The sequence below is a fragment of the Orbilia oligospora genome (assembly GCF_000225545.1).
Source record: "Orbilia oligospora ATCC 24927 unplaced genomic scaffold scaffold00075, whole genome shotgun sequence".
Lineage (NCBI taxonomy): Eukaryota > Fungi > Ascomycota > Orbiliomycetes > Orbiliales > Orbiliaceae > Orbilia > Orbilia oligospora.
In genome coordinates, this window is record NW_011645632.1 from 655,120 (window position 1) to 676,564 (window position 21,445).

Sequence of the window (21,445 nt, forward strand, 5' to 3'; positions counted from 1 at the left end):
CTACCTTTTCATGCCTTTTTTTTCTTTCGTTCTTTCTTGGGGGTACTTGGACCTTGGCGATTTAATACATGAAATTTCTTACGAGGGCCATTAAAACAATACTTTTGAGATTCGTAGATAACTGTGCGTACCTTTAGTAAATATTGACTTTACCTAAGCTTAATCCTTAGTTAAGCAGCTCTGTCGGCTTGGAAATTCGTGTGTAATAGTTTAGCGCAAAAGCTCCAACCGCCATCAACAAACACCCAACAGCGTCGAACCGTGACCCGCGTAACTTTGACACCAAGAAACACCATCCACCGCGATAAAAGTTATAAAACACCGGCTCGAGAAAAGACCATCCCCAAACAATCGCAACTCATACTACTCTTATCTCACTAAACATTCCCGCGGATCTATACACTCTAGCTCTATCGATACGAATCCAATCTTCAAGGGTCGAGCGATCAGTCGCTCACTTAAACTACCATGCCTCGGTACCCACAAGCTCCAGATCTTCACGCAGAACTTAAACCCCAGACGGCACGCTAATACCTTTGTTATCCTTATCGATTAGAGAAATCATCACAATACAAGCTGGGCAGTGCGGGAACAGCAGTATGTTTTAAAAACCAACCTCCCAGCCTCCCGAAACCATAAGAATGAGAAATTAATAAATTCTCTATCGCGATTTTAATCTAGTTGGAAGTCAGTTCTGGCAGCAGCTATGTCTGGAACATGGAATAAGTCAGGACGGGAATTTGGAGGATTTTGCAACGGAAGGAGGGGATAGGAAAGATGTGTTCTTTTATCAGGTATTTTTCTTCTTTTCTTTTTACTTATCTAAAGCTCGGATTTGGGAAGGGTTTTCTGAGGATGTAAACTGACTTTTGATCTAGTCTGATGATACACGATATATTCCCCGAGCTATATTACTGGATTTGGAGCCTAGGGTATGTTTTCAGAAGGGTACCTTTCCATGGAAGTGGGTTGAGGCTAAGAGAGGGAATAACTGCGATAGGTTATTCATGGCATCCAAACAGGACCATACAAGAACATTTATAACCCGGAAAACTTTCACGTACCGAAGGACGGAGGTGGAGCAGGAAATATCTGGGCTTTAGGGTTCACCGCCGGCGAGAATGTGTATGAAGAAGTTATGGAGATGCTAGACCGAGAGGCGGATGGTAGCGATTCACTTGAGGTATGATAATTATGGTGGCGGTTCCGGCTCCTGATATGGAATAATTTGCTGATATTGGGGGTATAAAATAGGCTTTCATGCTATTACACTCGATAGCTGGTGGTACTGGGTCCGGATTAGGGTCTTTCCTACTGGAAAAGCTAAACGATAGGTTCCCAAAGAAGCTGATACAGACATACTCAGTCTTCCCTGATATGGCAAACGGTGGAGAGGTTGTCGTCCAGCCGTATAACAGCTTACTCGCCTTACGTCGTTTAACCCAAAACGCCGATTCAGTCGTCGTGCTAGATAACGGTGCTTTAACTAGGATCGCTGCAGACAGACTACATGTTCAAGAACCATCACTTACACAGACAAACCAGTTGGTATCGACGGTTATGTGCGCGAGTACAACTACACTACGATATCCTGGGTACATGCATAATGACCTCGTTGGCATTATTGCATCGCTAATACCTACCCCGCGATGCCATTTCCTTATGACATCGTATACGCCGTTTACGAGCGACAGCGTTAATCAAGGAAAGACGGTTAGAAAGACAACGGTTTTGGATGTAATGAGGAGATTGTTGCAGCCGAAGAATCGAATGGTGTCCGCTATGCCGACAAAGCAGAGTTGTTATATTTCCATCTTGAATATTATCCAGGGAGAGGCGGATCCTACGGATGTATGTCCTATCCCTTCTTTTACTTTCCCCTTTTCTGAGGGGTTGGACTCACGGTGGGTGGCGGGATTAGGTGCATAAATCGCTGCTCCGTATTCGTGAACGAAAGTTGGCGACGTTTATTCCGTGGGGACCAGCAAGTATTCAAGTTGCTTTGACGAAGAAGTCGCCGTATATTCCGATGTCGCATCGGGTTAGTGGGCTTATGCTTGCAAATCATACATCTGTTGCTACAGTATGTATACCTTTTTTATAATCATGTGGATGAAGTTTGGTTTACTAATGAATAATATAGCTGTTTGAGCGTTTACTTAAGCAGTATAACGTCCTGAGGAAGCGCGGGGCGTTCTTGGAACAGTACAAGAAGGTGTCGCCTTTCACAGATAGTTTGGACGAGTTTGACGAGTCAAAGTGGGTTAATTGCCTCCAGTTTTAGAGGTTTCGTGGGCTAATATTTCTTTTTTTTCTTTATAGGGCTGTCGTTCAGGATCTTATTGCAGAATATAAGGCGGCAGAGCAGAAGGACTACTTATCGCCTGAGGATATGGGCGAAGGCCACGCCTAGGGTTTTGAACATCTTACATGTATTCACGAATCCATCCATCTATCCATATACATGTGAAATAATCCCGTTCCTATTCTTCATTGAATATGCTGTTGGCGCATAAAAGGCGAAAATGGTTCTATGTGGTGTTCCTGCAGCGCGTGGAAATTAAATACCCCTCCCTTTATCAAGAGTTAAGGCAGGAAATTTGAATCTATATGCTAATCATCGCTTTCTCTTCGCGTTTCTTCTCGGACGGCCTACTATATCCTCTATATCTGGTATTTCGTTAGGGAAGGTCTCGGTTTCTTCCTTTATCTCCTCCTTTTTAATTTTGATGTCAGTGTCTGCATCGATTCCTAGCGGATCCGCTACCTGCCAATTGCTCTCTTCGGTCATTTCCTCTTCCTTCTTGACCACAACCCCATCCTCGTCCTCCTCGATCTTGACCTCCCTTTTAATCTTCTTCGGCGTCGTAGGTGCTTTATTCTTAACCACAATGCTAGCCTTGCACATCCCATTCCCACCCGTGGATTTCGGTCCCAAAGTACAAAGATCACAACGTCGACCTCTAGGCAAACACACGGATTGTCCGAAGCCGACGAGCAGCCAGTTTATTTCCCGCCATAGTTCCTTAGGTAGCCATGATTGTAGGTATACGCGTGTTACCTCCGGTTCCGAAGATTGTGGAACCCATTTGAACATATTTGCGATACGGTGGACGTGGACGTCTACGCCTATACCTGTGGATTTATCCCAGGCGCATTGTTCTAGGAGGTAACTCATTTTAGGACCGACGCCGTCCAATGACCTGGGTGGGTGGGTGTATTTGTTAGTAACATATAAGTTGTTTCAAGAATTTTATGATGGGTTAAGGGAGGGGGCGTACATCATATCCTCAACCTCAGTAGGGATATCACCATCGAATTTATCACGTAATACCACAGCAGCCTTTTTTATATACTCCGTTTTTCGATTATGAAAGCCTACTTGACCAATTAATTCGTTCAATCGGGCAGGTGAGACTTCAAGGATTGATTCGAGGGTTAAGCCGCCGGGAAGTTCTGTTTGTAAACGTCGCATGGCTTCACCGGTTACTTGGTCCTTGGTTTGGGAGGACATCATTAGGGCTATTAAGTGCTGGAAGCGTTTGACCTATATTTTTTCGTTAGGTTTTTATTTTATTCTATAGATGATAGGTAGGTAGTTGGTGGTGGTGGTGATGTATGTGCATACCTTCGGTGGGACATCCTTTTGGGCGAGTCGCGCGCAACCTACGGTGTCTACTGGGGCGGGGATACGTAGACGCATTTCTTTGATTAAATCGTACATTTCTCGCCAGTTTTCTGGAGGGTCGTAGTGAACGTCTACGTATTTTCCTTTTTCCTTTTTGATCTTTACGGTTTTGGGGGTTGATTTTGGTTTTGGCTTTGATGTTGATTTTGGCTTTGGCTTCTTTTCCTCCTCCTCTTCTTCTCCTTCATAATCATCATCATCTTCTTCTTCCTTTTTGATAGCATCATCGTCTTCGGTTTTTATCCTGATGTTGTTACTGTTATTGTTATGTTTTCGCTTTTTGGATGGTTGTGCTAAGGAGGACGAAGAATTGAAGTATGGAGATGTTGTATATTCCTCATCGTCATCAGCACTAGAAGCTCTCTGAGACTCGGAATATGCAGATTCAAGATCCGACGGTGCGGATGATAACTCGGAATCTGAGATATCATTATCATCTTCACCTTCTTGTTCCTCTGCCTCTGCCACCACCTTTTTTGGCTTTGATTTCTGCGATGAAGGTAATTTTGATACTATCGTAGTAGTAGTTGTAGAAGTAGTACCAGTTGAAGTCCTCGTCCGGCGCGTTGTAGGTGTGGTGTTTGCGAACGACCGGATCTTCTGCGCGGCCTGTGTTTTCGCGGAACGCATTTTGGTGATTTCAACGGATAAAGCAGGAATGCTTGAACGGGGTAGTATTAAGGTTCGTAACGGGGTCGTGATGGATGATGATGATGAGTAGATGAATATGGTGTTTATGCTCCTGATCTGAAGCATATATAGTTTTTAAGACTATCTCGGGGGGTGGAGGCAAAGGTCAGGAATGGGGATTTATTACATGATCGAAATCTAGATCGATCTGGTTGGATAATGCAGTGTTTCCCCCCGGATTTCCTTTTTGCCCCTTGCTGACTGGCTTCAGTTCGCTTGGGCGCGGCATGCAGGAACCAATCCGTTCACTTGGGTTCGCTAGCTACCTTTGATCATTTAAGTTAATTGCAAGGTTAAGCATACATACGACCTCATGTTCGCGTTCACATACACCTTCCGACTTCGACGCGATGATAAAAGAACATTAAAGCTTCATTCCATGCTACTCTACACCCAAAAATGCATCAAGGTATACTAATCTCGAATCATCATCTTCAACCGGAACACCATTACAATACCCAAACGTCAGAAAAAGCCCCACCGACCTAGCAATCTTCATCGTCGATATCTGATCATCACCCAAAGGTCCTACAATATTCGACAAAGTCTCCCAGAACTGTTTTCGAAGTTCAACATGGTTCGGATGCCAATGCCATTCGTTCATGGATTGGATCCCCAACGCTATATCTACTCCGTAAAGTGATGTTCCAAAGGGACCTAGGCGGGATCCAGACCAATCTATAACACCGGTTATGCGGCCGGTTGTCTTGTCCACGTGTACGTTAGTGTCTGTGAGGTTACCGTGGTTAAAGACAATGGGGTGGGATGGGTCAAAGATTCTCCAGAGCTGGTTTCGTGCGGTGTTAAGCTTTGAGTAGAATTTCGGCGGCACAGTATCACTGAGTGCTGAGAGACGGGAGTCGTATTCTTGGTAGATTTGCCTGATGTCGACGTCTGGAGGAGTTGCAGGTCGGTTTGTCCAGGATACGGCGAAGAAACTAATATTTCAAACAATAAAAAGAGAAGAAAAAAAGGAAGATCAGTATGGAGACCACTCATATCTCATGAGCTTTTCTCTAGGGGGAGGGAGGGAGACTGAGACTGACGCAAAATAATCAGACATAGTGGAGGATAAAATATGCTTATTCTCCTTGGTATACAAATCCTGCCTGACTATTGCAAAGGCTTCACCTTGGATTGCGTCCATCACATATACGAACAACCCACGCCATGATTCGCGGAATACACATGCAGGCACAAATCTTCGACCGTATGTCATTCGACCCATATCCATATCAGGGACTTCTAGAGGACAATCCGGTGGGCGGAATTGGATCACCATTGACTCATCTGCTGCTACGACGGTGTAACTCTTTTGCCCTTGGAGCGTCGTAGGGCTGACGACTTGGTCGGCTATGCTGGATGCATGTTCGTCGCATTCTTGTTGAGTAGTGAGTTCGTTGGTTTCGAAGAACTTGCTGATTAGGTGTGCTGCCTGTGCTTGATATGATGCCGCGCTAGGGATGAATTCTGAAATATCCATTACGAAGTTAGATGAATATCAAGCGGTATACTCTTCATGTGGTTGTTGAGATACATTGGAAGTTCTTGTTAGATATATATCGGATTAATAAAAGTGGATTTAATTCGAAATATGGGATATGATGATCGATCCGCGAGGTAGTATCTGGCGAAAATCGGCCCTTCTCCCATGAGTAACTAAAAATATATCTACAACGTGAAAGATCCCCATCTCAACTTTGGCAACCAGAATATGATAATTGCCGTCAACGCCTACACTTAAATGTCAGTTATCTGAGGTTTAGAGCTTATGGGAGTAATTTGAAGACTTACCAATCCAAGCAATGCTGCAAATACTTTCAATTGATACCACCACGTAACGTCCTGTCCTTGTTTCAACTTCAACATTCGGAGTCCAGCTCCTTGGAGTCCAGTGGTATTCTTATCTAGGCCGTCCGCCGCAGTGCGAAGGATATCTTTCTCTCCTTCTAACTCGTCTGCAAAGCGTCTGGAGTTTGCCTTTAGTTGCTCTGCCATCTTGAGGAGACTCTCTGAGAGGTCATCTTGTTCATGACGGTCCTGAGATAGTTGTTCTTCAGAACTTAGTTCTGCCTTTTCATCTTTTTCGGAGTATTTGCCCAAACGGTTGCGTAGAACTGATGCTGGTTCGTCTTTAAAGAGTATGGATTAGTCATGATACTTTTTTCTGAACTTGGAGATAGCCATACTAGAAGGTGCAGCGGTAGCTGTTGGAACCGGAGGTGCTACACTTGACTGGGTTACAACAGTCGGTTTCGGAGGCGCAGCTGCCTGAGCTGGGGCCTCCGATGTCCTTTCCTCCTCTTCATCAGCAGCTGATGGTTCTTCTATGACACGTATAACCGTTGTATCTTCCTATCAGTGGATTGTCAACATGTTGCGCTCCCACTCATGCAAGGATATGTTCGCAGACATACAAGAAGTTCTAGAGAGTTTATGACATCCTGTAGCCGTTTCACACTAATCCTCTGAGGTTGTAAGTCTGATAGTGCAATTTGTCTCTGACTTAGGTTCTTAAGTCCCACGGCTTCATTTTCCAACTGTTGCAGAAGAGTGTGCGCATATTCTAAATTCTAAAAGTTTCATAGTCACAATATCCATGCAAGTTAGCAATTTTTTCTTATGAAATTTACTTTTCTTTTTTATAAATGTTCTTCTTCCTCGAGAGAGGTGTTTTTGAGGTTTTAAGTTTCTTTAGTTGCTAGTTAGGAAGAGATGACGTACAGCTTTAACCTTGGCCATCTCAAACGCCGATGGCCTGGACGTCGGAACATGGTAGACATCTGCGGGAAATTTCTCCTCGAGACGGGAGAGTAACCTTGTAAGGCTGATATAGGTCTGATTCGGAGGATGAGAGGAGCTCTGTTGTAGCCTCATCTTTTCTTGTTTTTCTTTTTCTTTTCCTTTTTCTATCGGTCCATCTTTCTTCGATGGGTGGGTAAGTTTGAAGGAAATGGTTTAGTTATAGCAAGATCCTGGGAAGATAATAAGCTGTGGGTGGTGATCTGGCCGAAACATCAGCGACAACGCAGAATTTGGGCGGGTTTTTTTGGGGGGCTTCCCAACGAGTTAAAAAACAGCTAAAGATGGAGGTGTTCCAATCCATGTTAAAAATCTTCAAGCGTGCCTGGAATTGTCTTGATGGCTGGTTATGTTTCAAATATGAGGCCGCACTAGTAGTGGTTAGTGATGTCATTGCCGCATTATCTTAGCTAGGGCCCTTGCTTCTCATGTGGACCCTAGTCTTTGAAGCTTCATTATCTTCAATAGGGTATACCGGGTAGAGATATCGGATCCGAACTGTTTTCGTCACATACATTAGACGGCCCACTAGACGTCATCGGTTTGATAGATAGTAGGGAGGTGGTTTTTGGTTTCATAAGCCGCTCAAAGTTGTATATCCCAATACAATAATTATAAAAAAAATCTTAAAAGGTTCGGGCATACTACCTATGTCAGGATTTTTCGATTCCGTACCTGGACTGATCTTCAGAGAGTGCATATAAGCGTTCCGAGAATCTTCAATAATGTGATTCACATGTCAATGGCGAGATTCAGGGATGTAGATTCGAGTGCAGAGTTTTATGGAAAAGATTTGCTGATTGGTTCTATATCTAACGCTGTCAATGATTATATATTCTAACTGATCCTGTCAATAATATTATGTCTGGTATTCTTACTCGAGTAGATTCGATATACCCCGTTTTATATCTTTACCTCTTGACCAATATAATAAAATAAATAGTTTATTCTAATATTATATTACATGATGCCAGCCCCTATACATATCTCAACCAACGGCTCAAATGCCCATCATGCCCGTCGTCTTTCCATTGTCGACGCTACAAAGAAAGATCTATCACACGGACCCACAGTAATCATCCCAGATTCACCATCAGCAGACTCTCCTACGTCCACAACCATCGCAGAAACAATCGCATTAGCCAGGGATCATCTTGAACATCCAGATCCTCAAGAGCCAGCTGTTGAGTTTGACGACGACGTTAGTGAAGACTCGCAATTGTCGAATGTTGTCCCTGATTATGTCTTCGGATTTGATTTGGATGGAGTGTTCTTGCGAGGTGGGAACGTGATTCCTGAGGCGAAGGAAGCATTAAGGATACTTAATGGAGATAATGAGGAGGGAGTTAAAGTTCCTTATATCTTTCTAACAAACGGTAGGGTTGGCCTTTAAACATCGTTTTTACTCTAAATAATGCTAATTGTTCTTATAGGTGGTGGGAAAACTGAGGCGGAAAGATGTCTTGATCTGAGCAGACAGCTGGATGTTGCCGTCTCCCCGGAACAGTTTATCTGTGGCCATACACCTATGAGTGAGATGGCTACACAATACCATACTGTTCTTGTCGTTGGAGGGGAGGGTGAGAAGTGTAGACATGTTGCCGAGAACTAGTAAGAAACAATATGATTTTCCCTTGATAGCTCGTTGGAGAATAGCGGCTAACGTTCCTACTTGATTAGTGGTTTCAGAGACGTTGTTACTCCCGGTGACCTCATTAAATGGAAACCTTCGGTGTGTCCGTTTAGAAAATTAACAGAGGAGGAATATGCAAATTCCAAGGAGAGAGATTTCACAAATGTCAATATTGAGGCGATTTTTGTGTTTGCAGATAGTAGGGATTGGGCTTCTGATGCCCAGATCATACTAGAATTACTCATGTCAAAGGTAGGGTGAAACTTTCCATCTATATCGGCTTAAACCACCAGAAAATATAAATGCTAACTCAATTCCTTTCGGGATGCAGGATGGAAGAATGGGAACAGTTTCCGAATCCCATACAGAAGGTCCGCCAATATTCTTCGCCCATAACGACGTGGTTTGGTCAACTGCATACGATCTCACAAGATATGGAATGGGTGCACTAAGGTTCGTAAAGTTTTCCGAGTATTTAATAGTACCTAGCTCCTCTGTACTATAGAAGCTAATAGCCTCGGTCTTTATATAGAATCATGATTGAAGCCCTATACAAAGCTTCAACAGGGAAAACTATTGATGTCACAACATACGGCAAACCGAGCAAGGCCACTTTTGATTATGCCACAAGAGTATTACAGCAATGGCGTAACGACTTGTTTAACGATCCCACACCGCCCAGAACCGTATATTTCGTCGGAGATACGCCGGAATCTGATATCAGAGGGTCGAATGAGTACGATGAGCACTCCGAATCCGATTGGTATAGTATCCTGGTAGAAACGGGAGTATATGAACCGGGAACCGAGCCTAGGTATAAGCCGAAGAAGACCGTCAAGAATGTCTTGGAGGCTGTCAAATTTGGTATGGAAAGGGAACGACGAAAAATGAAGGAGTGAAAGTTTTCCGCATGGATATGTCGTAAACGTTATAAACACGGAGTTTGGGAATATATGTGACAATGTTTCAGAAACGTTTAACTTTGCTTCTATAAACGATAGACTTCTGCTAGTTAATAGACAAGGATTGGATTATTAAGAATATAGAGACCAACGAGTGATATTCAAGAGCCGACTTGCCCGTTTAATTCCCGCTAATGGTAGAGTATTGGGCCCTACTGCTATCATCAATGTAATGATACCCATCTGGCGATAGGTACTTAGCCATGCACATGCGCACGCATATCCACCCGCTGTTGTATTTTCCGTTCCAACGCAGATTAGATCTTAGAAGAAATAATATCCAGTCTGGTGAATATAACGATATGAGAAAAAGAGCTGATGTCTCCATGCCGATTGTCGAGATTCCCATAGCTTTGGGACGTGGGTTTGATGTATTCCAAAGCTAGCGCACTCCACCACTAGTCCCCATAGCGGAGCCCCATTGCATTGCCCTCCCCAGACACTACCGTTAATTGCACACCAGAGCTGCACTGTGTAGGATGTCCCGGGAAATTCTCACGCAAAGCGTTAATCTCTGTCCATCAGAATAGTTACGCAGCCGTAGACACAGGGCACTGCCCTCAACCGTTCTTCGGGCGTCCAAATGATGTCGTTTTTATTCCAATGTTTTCCCTGACCCGTAAACACGCCTATAAATTAACCCCCCCTCCTCAGCTTCCTTTCATTCTTCTCCTTCCCCTCTCCATCTTCCTTTTATCTCATCCTCCAAGTTTCTTCACTTTATTGAGACCGTTTCTTAATTTCTTATCTTCCTTTGTCGGTTTTCGTTGTGTCTCCTTGTACCTCTTTCTTCTTCCCTTCCCATCTGCTTTCTGCATACCGGCACTTCCTTCCGGTATCCCTTTTAAGTGAGTGTCCTTTTTGCTATTCTTGTAGTCCCAGCTCCAGCTCCGGCTCCAGAGGAGTTGGATAATTTGCTCCCTCAATGCCACATCGTGCCCTCTTCCTGGGATGACTTCACAGTATCCTTCCTTCTTCACTCTAACCCAGTTGACCCCTGTGCTCTCTTTCTCGGAAGTTGCATCAAGGTGCATACCGTTGACCTCCCCTTCTCTCCTCTTCTCCAAATTTCCATTGCTCCAAACCCACAACCCCAATATACCCCACCGCCCCGGAGCGTCCCTTCATTCTCGATCATTTAGGGCCTTTTCTGACTCAAATTCCAGGCGTTGAAACCAGTTGTCCACCACTCCAACAATCCGTAAAAATGTCATCCCGCGGCGGCTACCAAGGCGGTGGTGGCCGAGGTGGCGGCGGCCGAGGAGGTGGTGGCCGAGGAGGTGGTGGTCGAGGAGGTGGTGGCCGAGGCGATGGTGACCAAGGCGGCTTCCAAATCTTCAGGCCAACTGGAGCTCCAACCCAACCGGACCCTTGTGCGACAAAGGTCGAAGGGGATATACTTACACAAGCGAAAGCATTCCCGGCTTCCATGCACCAGTCCAATTTTCCACCCCGTCGTGGCTTTGGTACCGCCGGTGAAAAAACCTTCGTCCGTGCGAACTATTTCCCTTTGATGTTCAAAACTGGACAAAGGTATTACCGATACCAAATAAAGCTCACACCAGATGAGGAAAAGCGCTCAACAAGGCGCCGCATTATCGACCTCTTCATCGAGGAGGGTCTTCGTGAGTTCAGCAGTGAGGTTGTCACTGACGGTGGAAATCTCTGCTTCGCAGCTCAAGAGCTACCCTTGGAAAAGCTCGGCCTTGGTGAGGGCAAGAAATTCCTAGTCAAACTATGGTGGAAAGATGATGTTCCTCCTGGTCCGCATCCAAAGTCCAAGGAGTTTGGTGTTCAGATCCGAGCTCAGGGGTCGCTCTCGGCATCAGATCTTACTGAAAAGTACATTATGGGCCAAAGCAGGCACCGAGATCCGGGACATGAGGAGGACGATGATATCTCTAAGGATCTCATACAAATCCTCAACATCGTTCTTAACCGGGGCCCTGAGATGAATGCTCGTACAGCCGGCGCTGGAAGGAACAAGTTCTTCCAGTTGCCCTCCAATGGTGGTATTGCTGCAGACCTCGGAGGTGGGCTTGAAGCTATCCAAGGGTTCTACAAAAGTGTTCGTCCTAGCTTTGGAAGGGTCTTATGCAACATCAATGTTATAGCCTCTCCTTTCTATAAGGATATGCCCATGACCGATGCCATCGGACTCTTTTGCGGCCGAAACATCACGAATCAGCCTCTTCGTGACATGGAAAGGAAACGACTTTCTAGCTTCCTTCGTCGTGTCAGAGTGACCCTTCGTCACTTGGGTTCCAAACCTTGGGTCATTGGACAAGTATCTCATCAGAACGCGGACGAGGCTACCTTTTCATCCAACGAGTATGGTCAAATCAGCGTCCATCAATATTTCAAAAAGAGTGAGTACTAACCTAAGCCCCCAAATCTTGATTGTAAGCTAACAGTCGTGTTAGAGTATAATGTCGGTCTTCGATACCCAAAACTCCAGATATTCCAATCAGGAAACGCCATGATCCCCATGGAGCTGTGCACCATCACGCCAGGCCAACTTTATCGTGGTAGGATATCTGAAAATCAGACCTCGAACATGATTCGATTTGCTTGGTAGGTACTGTTTCGAGGAATTCCTGGTCGTCAAAATCTAACGCCTTTGTTATGCTCCATAGTCGTGATCCGAGTTCGAATGCGAAAATCATTACAGAGACTGGCTTGAAGACTCTGGGGTTAAATAATGATACAGCTTCAATCCCTGTAGGTTCTTTAGTAGTAGCTAATTTTAGAAAGGTGGATTTGACTAACCTCGTCGATAGTACAAGTTTGGCGTGAAAATCAACGAGAACATGGTTGTTGTTCCTGCTCGCATCCTTCCGACCCCAATGATTCAATACTCCAAGAGAACCACGGAGGTCGAGATGGGGAAGGGACAATGGAACCTAAGAGCTCAAAGGTTCTACAAGGGGTGTGAACTGAAGCGTCTTCTCGTTGTTTCCTTCACTCGCACTCGGGATAGAGCCTACACACCCGAGAACATTGCTCGGTTGATCTCGCAGTTTCGAGAAACGTGCGAGGACGTTGGAATCGACCACAGCAAATCTGATGCTCTGGCTTGCCGGGAGGAGAGGGTTGATGTCAACGGATCTGGCACCGATATCGAACCTCTTTTTAGGAGGTACTCGGTTACTAAACCAAATTTGATGCTAGTGATCCTCCCCGATGAAATCAAAGACCTGTTTCAGCGCGTAAAGTATCTAGGGGACTTAAAAGCTGGTAAGTATTAGCATCCATACGAGATAAAGAAATGATTTCTGACTTGATTTTGATTCTTACTTACTAGGTATCCCCACGGTGGTTGTTTTGTTTAGCAAAGCATCTAGAGGCATCGACCGTCAGGGAAATAAACAGTATTGGGCAAACGTATTGTTAAAGGTCAACACCCGTTTAGGAGGTACCAACCATGTGCTCCCAAGGGATGCTTTGAAGTGGCTCTGGAACGGTGAACTGGTAAGCAGAACTAAATGAATAAGTGCCTAGAAAGAACCTGGTCGTTAGAGCGGACGCTAATGTGAAACTTCCCCCAGCCGGCAATGCTTGTCGGGATGGACGTCACGCACCCATCTCCTTCAAGTGCCCAAGGTGCACCTTCGATGGCGGCCGTCGTTGCGAGTTGTGACAGCAGTTTCATGAACTACCCTGGATCGTTAAGAATCCAGGAGAAAAACGAAATGATCGGTGAGCTGAAGGAGATGTTCGCCGAGCGGCTGTCTTTGTTCAAAAGGAATGTCGGGTCCGTACCAAAGACCATTATCATCTATAGAGATGGTGTCTCCGAGGGCCAATACTACCATGTTTTGTCCCAAGAGCTTCCGAAGATTCTTGATGCATGTGCGGAATTTGAACCGCAATATAGGCCATCCATCACCTTGGTTGTCGTGGGGAAACGACACCATACCCGTTTCTACCCCACCGAAGACAATTCTGCAGACGACAGAAAGAATTGTCTGCCAGGCACAGTGGTTGACCGTGGTGTTACGGACGTATATAACTTCGACTTCTTCTTGCAGGCCCACAAAGCGCTACAGGGAACCGCTCGACCTGCGCACTATTTTGTGCTCCGCTGCGAGAACAATTTCTCCGCTGACGATCTTCAAAGGATGGTGAGTTCATTTCTAGTACAAATTCCTCTTTCAGCTTTTAAACTTACCTTCTTGAAATTTTAGACAATGAATCTATCGCACCTGTTTTGCCGGGCTACGAAGTCTGTTTCCGTCTGCCCACCAGGTGAGTCTGCCAAATCGAAAACACCAGCCTCTAAGGGAAGGTTGTACTAACTTTCTTTTAGCAAAAATGGCAGATCTAGCTTGTGATCGAGGCCGTATCTACTTACAGTCTATTATGGACACAACCTCTGATGCAATGACCGAATCGGCCCACGGCTCCAAAGAGACTCCTAAAGAAGTATTCGACAGGGCTTCACGACTGTGGGGCAATGGAGTCCACCGAGACCTTAGCCACACAATGTTCTATATATAAATTCCAGCTCCACATACCGCTATTGTTTTTTTGGGGTTTTTTTTTTGGGGGGCTCCTATTCTACTAACCCTTTGCTACCTACCCTTTATTCTAGCCTTTTACCCCCCCCCTTCTTTCTATTTTACACTTTACTTTTAGCTAATGGGAGCACTTTTCAGTTGGGTTTCTTTTTTTTCCTTATTCCTGTTTCTTCTGAAAGATCCTGTATACTCGGGACCATCATATCATTGCTCTCGCACAGTATTGGGTTATGATGAATTGGGATTCCTAAAACCCCTTCAATCATAAACGTACGAAAGACCAGCTCGGTCCCATCGACGACCCACATACATCATGTGCTTTTTTTCTTCTTCCCTTTTCTTTCTATGGATATCGATGGATACTACTATTAACGGGAAATACAAATTACCAGGGATTTTTTTCTTTTTCAAAAAACTATAGCATCCGTAAATTTAAAGAGGTATAAGCATAAATCGTGTTGACCGTGTGTTATTATCGCGCGAGCTACCTAGAAGCTAGCCCAAGTAAGATGCAAGGAGGCTCTTCGAAGACTAGACCGATGACTCAGCCAAGCATATAAATACTTTAAGTACTTGTACATCAATATCGAAGTTGTACATACATACGATATATATCGAATTTCAAGACCAAATCTAGTTCTACTAGATAATCAAGTAATTATATAGTACCTTGAAAAACCAGCTGGAACCACAAAGGCAGATTAGAGGCTTTAAATATAAACTCGGGTTTATAATTTATATTCTAAGAAAGAAAAATAGTTATGATAATATATCGATATATATTTCGTTTCGACCATTACCATTATCCCCATTCTAGTAAACTTGAATCATATAATTAACAGATAAAAAAAGACGAATCGGATCCCATTTCTATCCGCGACATAATAGGAGTAGTAGTTGTAGAAGAAGTGAGAAGTGAGAAGAATAACAAAGATTAAAGGATTCTGGAATATAGAAAACCGAAAACGAAAAAAAAAAAGATGTTTATTGTCCCTGCTATCTAAGAGGGAAATTTAGAAGAGAGGCAAAAAGCAGAAGCTAGCAGAAGCAAAGGTGCAGACGATAAAACTCCAGAGACCAGTGAAGCTGAAAAAAACAAACAACGGATTACAATAGTAAAAAAATAATATAAAAAAATGGCAAGGCTGAAAAAGGAGTTTCGACGAGAGAGGAGCGGTCTATCTGATATCATGACATTAACGAACAAACAAAGGTTGAAACAAAAAAAAAACAGAGAACACCAAAACATGGACGAATCGTTAGAAAAATAGAAGGAAAAAAATGTCTTGGTTAGAAAATAATAGAAAGGAGAAAAGTAAGTCCCATTTCACCCTCCAATGTATTTCCCATCTAGGAGAAGTAATAGATTTTTGATTTCTTCCTTGAATAGAGGAAGGAAAGGATTACCCGTCCCCTCTTCAAACGAAAAAGGTGGAAGGACCCCTTCCTTCCTTCCTTCCTTCCTCCAAAACCGTTGCATATAGAAAAGAAAAAGAAAAAACGGGATATAGCGGAGAGTTATCGAAAAGGTTGAGGAGAGGGTTGTTTTTATCGATTATTAAGCTGCGTCGAATCTGGTACAGCAGCGGTATGGGGGTCATGAAGATCCCCCATTCGGAATTTTGCGGGGAAAAGGCCAAGGGAGGAAGGAGGTGGTAGAGGAGGAGAGCTCCAGGACCATCGAGAGCCGAAAAAGAATAAGAAAAAGAAAAAAAAAGGCGGAGAAGAAAAAAGTCTGGGGTATCGTGGGCGGCAGTAGTAGTGGTAGTAGCGTAGTAATAGTGTATCTTGTGAATTTTTATTCTATAGATTTTTTTTTTAAATCTTTTATTGGTTTTTTAAATTGAAATCCTCTCGGTACCGGGTGTGAACGGCTTTGCGTTTTGATGCGAGTTCAGGATGCATTGATAAACCGAGGTATCAGGAATCGAGAACCGATGCAATGCCGTTCTTCTGCGGAAGTTGATATGTTTTCCCTTTCTCAACAGATTTTTTTTTCTTCAAAAACACCCTTTTCATCTCTTATCTTTTTTTGGGGAGAATCCGTCGTTCACATCGTCTACCGCTTGTCTCTGTTTCAAAATAGCTATGTTAGTAACTTTTTTTTTCTCTTCCTAGTTTTTTTTCCTTTTTTTCCCCCTTTGGATTCTAGATCCAATGCATCCCCTTCGCTCTCCCTCTTCTTCTTCTTTTTTGTATCCTAGACGAACAAAATAGACAACTTACATAGAACAATTCTCAAAATCCCTAGCTAGCAGAGCATTCTGTGCCCGTCTTGCAGCTTCAGCAACTAGATTTAGATCTTTCAGATACGAAGAACTTGGCTCGTGCTTCTTGGTCGGATCTCTAGCGGCGGTTGCTGCATGGTGATCGGCGGTGTGGGTCGGAGTTGGGGATGGGGCGAGGAGGTCGTCAGGGTTTTTACCACCGAATGGTGATAGATGCGAAGACATTGTGTCGGTTGTGTAGATTTTTTTTCTTTCTTTCTCCCTTCTCCTCTGTAGTGTGGTTGATTTTGGTGGTGGTAGTGGTGGTGGTGAGAGTGGAAGTTGGAGGTCGTCGGTTGAGTTGATAACGTAGGGATGGGTGTATACTGAGGGGTGTTCCTCTGCTTCTGCTTCTCGTGTCAGGAAATTAAGTCCCTACGAAGATCCTCTAGAAATCTTTCTCTGAATAGAGAAAATAAAATAGAAGAGAAAAAACCCGGCGACAAAGAATTGAGACAAGTGAGAAGGAAAGTGACAACAGATATTTTTTTTTAAAAAAAATAAAATAAAATAAAAAAAGAAAGAAACGAGAGTCGCAGGTGAGAGGGTTTGATAGAGATGATGGAGATGCCGGGCCGTGGGAAGGTGCCTTTTGGGAACGGGGCTTTAAAGTTTCTCGGGAAGATGGGAGAGCAGTGCAATGCGGTGCAGTGCAGAACAGTGCGGTTGTTCCTCGGTAAAATATCTGATTGGCAGCCTGGCTTGGTTCGAATCTCCTTCTGTTTTCTCTCTTCTATCTCTTGTCTCTCTCTCTCTATTTAAAACAGACGACTCTCTCTCTCTCTCTCGCTTTTTCCTCTTGTTGGTTCTTTTTGGGGGCACCCGAGATAAATATAATTATCAAATGGCAGGAGGGAAGGGCTAGCTGTCGGAAGGAAGGAGAGTCTTTTCTTGTGTGTGTGTGTGTGTGTGTCTTGATAGCGCGGTGGAGTGCAGTCTGGGCTGTCTGATACGGCGGGCAAAGAACAGAATCCAGAAGCCAGTGGGGGGAGCGGCTTTTTTTTTTTTTTAAGCTAACTAAGCTTAAGGGAAAGAAGCGGCACTAACTAAACCAGTCAGTGCATATGAAAATTAACGGAATCGAATCAGAAGGCAGAACAGAGTCGAAAGGCGAATGTAACGACGCCAGCCTTGTATTATATAATTATATCGTCGACGGATACGATGATGATAAGGGAAAGTGGAAGAGGAAAAGAAAAAAAGAGGGAACAAGATATCAGGGAAGGCCAAACAGAAAGCCCACCGGGACCCGCCTTGGAATATATATACACAATTGCAAAGGAAGTCTGGTACCTGGGAAAGAACGGGCTATACGCAATGCAATCAAGAAAAATGAAAACGAAATAATAAAAAAAGGAACGCTGTTGAATTGATCCCCACTTACCCGTTATTTGGCAAAAGGTGAAATCTGACACCAATTCAGAAAAGACGGATCAAACCTGAAAGAAGAAAGGAACAGAGGAAGAAGAAAGCTTACGGAAGCTAATAATATAATGCGAAATTCAATGGGAGGGGGGGAAAGAAGTATACATAGTAATGGACTCGGTGGATGGGATGTTCTGAGACGATGTGGCATTCAGCAGTAATTAATAGTCTTCTTTCTTAATCCCGTCCGCTTCGTTCGAGCTCTCCAATTTTTCCGTAGATTGGCATGTGTGTATGAACAAGGAACATGGAGCCAGCCAACTGGCAGAAAGCAGCAAAACAGCAGAGGTGTAATGTAGACACCCCGGCATGCTCGGAGGCGGCCCTAAGAGCTTTGAGGCAGGAAACAAGGACCCCGTTGGTTGGAAGATCGAATTGAATACTTACTACTTCTGAGGGAATCACGGCGACGGCGACAACGACGAGGACGAAGTTTCAAGGCCAAGGGTATCGAAGCAAGTAGCAGGTCGGGGATGCTGTTTTTGGCGATAGCTAGCTATGTAGCTGCACCGAGAGTATCTGCAATTTCGAGAATACGCATGTCAGAGTCAGGCTATGCAGCATGCCCCATATGTATGCATGGATCTTTTCAACCGACAGCTAGTTTTGGTTGAAGTTTATGGAGTTCCCCCACCCCGCTAACACGCCCAGCCGTGGCTTGAATTCTTCTGCCAGGTATGAAAGCTCCGTACTCCATCGAGCTTGACCTTACCCTTACCCTTGCCCGCCTGCTTGCTGCTTGCTGCTGCTTGCTTGCTGCTGCTGCTACTGCAGGATACGAGCCTCGACAATGCATGCCCTGTAGACGAGTGATTAGGGAAGTTCGACGGGTAGGCCGCAAGTAGGCGGTGGGATCCGATTGCTCGAGCTCGAGCCCTCTGAGCCCACGAGCGGAATAGCTCCAAGGCTCTGGCGATGTCGCAATACTAGCGGATATCTTCGAGATAGCTTGCTGTTCTCACTAGTTGGACCGAAACCCATTAGACTCCGAGACTAGGTTAGGTACAAGTAGTTAGTTAATTAGGGACCCTTTTGGTGTTTGATACATAAATAAGTAGACTAAGTAAGTAAGTAGAACGCGAGGATTCGAATTCGTATGCAGGAAACGTAAACGGATAGTTAGTAAGATGTATGTAAGTAAGTAACATACATACATACATACATAGTACATACGTACGTACGTAGTAAGTAAAGTATGATATCGAAGGAATGAATACAATGGATGGATGGATGGATGGAAGCAAGACTAGCGTAGGATCTGATTTCTGTCTAATCGAATTGACAAATAATAATCCAAAACCCGAGCCAATTCCACAGACACAAGTATATCTACATGATTGCCAACAAAGCTGGCGGTGGTGATTCTGCACAAGCATCAACATGATTTCTCGTTTTTGGTTGCAGTGCCAGCCAGTGCACACATCATCACCTCTCTCTTTTTTCTCTCTTTCTCCTTCTCCTCGCTTTTGTCCCCCCCCCCCATGGCCCCATTAATCTTCCCCAACTGTAAAGAAACGCCTCTTATGTTTCATGCACGAACCGGAAAAAAAGGACGCCCGCCCACACATCCTAGTAAACATCAAAGCTAAAAAGTATGTAAGTAGCTGCAGGGCCCGAAAAATCGTTCTGGAAAAATTCACATAATTTTTATTTTATTTTTCCATCCCCCAGGGGGAAGGGCCGGTGAACACGCAAGAACGGGTGAATGAATGAATGAACGAACAAAGGAAAGGGAGGGTCGGAGGGTCGGAGGGTTCAGATGAATATCATGAAACGACCTCGAACCTGGTTCCTTCAAAAACGCCCTCTCGGGTCCTGCCGAAGGGGAGAAAGAAAACCGAAAAAAAACAGGCCATGGTGGGAAGTAAAGATGTCATCTTTTTGTTTTTCCCCTTTCTTTTTATATAACGGCTATTTTGAAGGTTCAATTGGTGAGGGATTGCCCGTCAGGAACGAAATTATAAGGTGGCTTTAACTACAGACCACTTTTGTGTCTCCTTCACGGTAATAAAGATACTATCACCAAATTTCACATGAATGAAAAACAGAAACGCCTCACCCAACGCCAGCCGCAAAAGTGGACCCTGGGAAAGGAACGGAATCAAAAGAATAATTTCGAAATTTGGGAAATTTTCTTTGGATCCAAAATAGCTTGGTTCCAGAAACCATTTCTTACATACGAACCCATCACGACCCACATCTCTCTCAAAACAAGCGCGACGAAGGGACCAAAAACCTCTTAGGTTTTCTGGATGTAAAATCTCGCAAGAAAATCCCGGAATAACCCTTGCTGCAGCTCAGTGGGTCAAGATAAACCCGATAGTGGGTTCCTGTTACTTTATATCACCACACACCCCAATATAACTTTTTTTTTTTGTCAACATAACCGGGGAATGCAAGTATACCACCACCACCACACAAGGTCGAAACGATTGGTGATAAATGGTTTCCAGAATATCCATCCGTTTTCGATGAAACTTATCGCTTAAACAGTGAGGGATCCCAAGGGAGCTCCGTAGATGTGTGTAATGTTCTTCTTCTTCTTCTTCCTCCCAAACTGGGGGGTTATGTGATCGACCCTTTCACTTCGATCTTCAGGGTCTTGTGTGATTTACGGGAAGAGATGGCGGCTGTTCCGCTAACTTGCAAACTTATCCTGACCTTTTTTATCTTTTTTTATATTTTATTTTTTTCATTTTTTTCGTATCGGCCCGGGTGTTCTACTGAAAGAGAAAGTCCCAAGCCTGACCCCAGATAAAAAAAATCGGATGATGAGTCGATAATCGGCCCTAGATCGATCCCTCGGCTGGGTGCTGGTTATCGTGATTTTTTTTCGGGAAGAATGTGAAGTTCCGTCCGGCCGCTCCTTGGAAGATCGGATAGCAAAATTACTAGAAGCTCTTTCGCAAATAACATCGTGGAGTTTTATAATAGGGAAGAAACAAGTTATCCATTGCGCATGCAATTATCTACGGACGATTTAATACGTATAGCTTTAGTAATTACTTGTATTCGGAATGAAAAGTAAACTATAATACATGAACACACACCAGGGTAAAGAAAAGGTGCAAGGGAGGGTCGATTAGTATAAAAAAAAAGAGCATAGCATTGGTGGCAGAGAGATAATAAAAAAAAAAGATAAAAGAAGAAAAGAAGACACAAATAAAAGAAGAGTGACAATTCTTCATTTCTGAGGAAGTGAGACATCTCAGAGTAGGTTCGACGGTGTGGCTATTCTTCTGGAAGAAAGCTTCCGATTTTCGCATTCATAGAGCGTAAAGGTTTTACATTTCACAACTATTTCTTGTAATGGCTGCTGGTTCCCCAGGCCCAGTAGGAAGAGTGAAGTGAGAGGCGGGCGAAAGAGGAAAAGGAAATTTTCATATACGTCGACGCTGGAAACCCGACTGGCAAGACCGCGAAGAAACAGAAAGACGAGTAACAAAGAAACACCACAG

General features: G+C 44.2%; 8 protein-coding genes across 8 annotated transcripts; 3 read left to right on the top strand and 5 right to left on the bottom strand.

Moving 5' to 3' along the window:
* Positions 1-468: 468 nt before the first annotated feature.
* On the top strand, positions 469-2,413 carry AOL_s00075g173 (uncharacterized protein; the record flags this gene model as incomplete). The annotated part of the gene is made up of 9 exons (XM_011122484.1): positions 469-476; positions 557-597; positions 682-794; positions 879-932; positions 1,001-1,183; positions 1,255-1,851; positions 1,922-2,083; positions 2,144-2,259; positions 2,323-2,413. The coding sequence occupies 9 exons, from the start codon at positions 469-471 to the stop codon at positions 2,411-2,413; spliced, it is 1,365 nt and encodes a 454-aa protein (XP_011120786.1).
* Positions 2,414-2,617: 204 nt separating this feature from the next.
* On the bottom strand, positions 2,618-4,318 carry AOL_s00075g174 (uncharacterized protein; the record flags this gene model as incomplete). Its single annotated transcript, XM_011122485.1, has 3 exons — positions 2,618-3,203; positions 3,282-3,547; positions 3,629-4,318. 3 exons carry the CDS (start codon positions 4,316-4,318, stop codon positions 2,618-2,620), a joined length of 1,542 nt encoding a protein of 513 aa, XP_011120787.1.
* Positions 4,319-4,760: 442 nt separating this feature from the next.
* On the bottom strand, positions 4,761-5,861 carry AOL_s00075g175 (uncharacterized protein; the record flags this gene model as incomplete). Its single annotated transcript, XM_011122486.1, has 2 exons — positions 4,761-5,316; positions 5,425-5,861. The coding sequence occupies 2 exons, from the start codon at positions 5,859-5,861 to the stop codon at positions 4,761-4,763; spliced, it is 993 nt and encodes a 330-aa protein (XP_011120788.1).
* A 188-nt stretch (positions 5,862-6,049) lies between these two features.
* On the bottom strand, positions 6,050-7,255 carry AOL_s00075g176 (uncharacterized protein; the record flags this gene model as incomplete). Its single annotated transcript, XM_011122487.1, has 5 exons — positions 6,050-6,112; positions 6,173-6,510; positions 6,568-6,733; positions 6,796-6,951; positions 7,103-7,255. The coding sequence occupies 5 exons, from the start codon at positions 7,253-7,255 to the stop codon at positions 6,050-6,052; spliced, it is 876 nt and encodes a 291-aa protein (XP_011120789.1).
* An 892-nt stretch (positions 7,256-8,147) lies between these two features.
* Positions 8,148-9,712, top strand: AOL_s00075g177 (uncharacterized protein; the record flags this gene model as incomplete). The annotated part of the gene is made up of 5 exons (XM_011122488.1): positions 8,148-8,556; positions 8,614-8,791; positions 8,861-9,065; positions 9,145-9,266; positions 9,346-9,712. 5 exons carry the CDS (start codon positions 8,148-8,150, stop codon positions 9,710-9,712), a joined length of 1,281 nt encoding a protein of 426 aa, XP_011120790.1.
* A 761-nt stretch (positions 9,713-10,473) lies between these two features.
* Positions 10,474-10,809, bottom strand: AOL_s00075g178 (uncharacterized protein; the record flags this gene model as incomplete). The annotated part of the gene is made up of 1 exon (XM_011122489.1): positions 10,474-10,809. The coding sequence occupies one exon, from the start codon at positions 10,807-10,809 to the stop codon at positions 10,474-10,476; it is 336 nt and encodes a 111-aa protein (XP_011120791.1).
* Positions 10,810-10,982: 173 nt separating this feature from the next.
* On the top strand, positions 10,983-14,275 carry AOL_s00075g179 (uncharacterized protein; the record flags this gene model as incomplete). Its single annotated transcript, XM_011122490.1, has 8 exons — positions 10,983-12,144; positions 12,199-12,349; positions 12,412-12,496; positions 12,556-13,012; positions 13,080-13,246; positions 13,324-13,899; positions 13,963-14,023; positions 14,085-14,275. The coding sequence occupies 8 exons, from the start codon at positions 10,983-10,985 to the stop codon at positions 14,273-14,275; spliced, it is 2,850 nt and encodes a 949-aa protein (XP_011120792.1).
* Positions 14,276-16,354: 2,079 nt separating this feature from the next.
* On the bottom strand, positions 16,355-16,748 carry AOL_s00075g180 (uncharacterized protein; the record flags this gene model as incomplete). Its single annotated transcript, XM_011122491.1, has 2 exons — positions 16,355-16,367; positions 16,522-16,748. 2 exons carry the CDS (start codon positions 16,746-16,748, stop codon positions 16,355-16,357), a joined length of 240 nt encoding a protein of 79 aa, XP_011120793.1.
* Between the last annotated feature and the right edge of the window lie 4,697 nt (positions 16,749-21,445).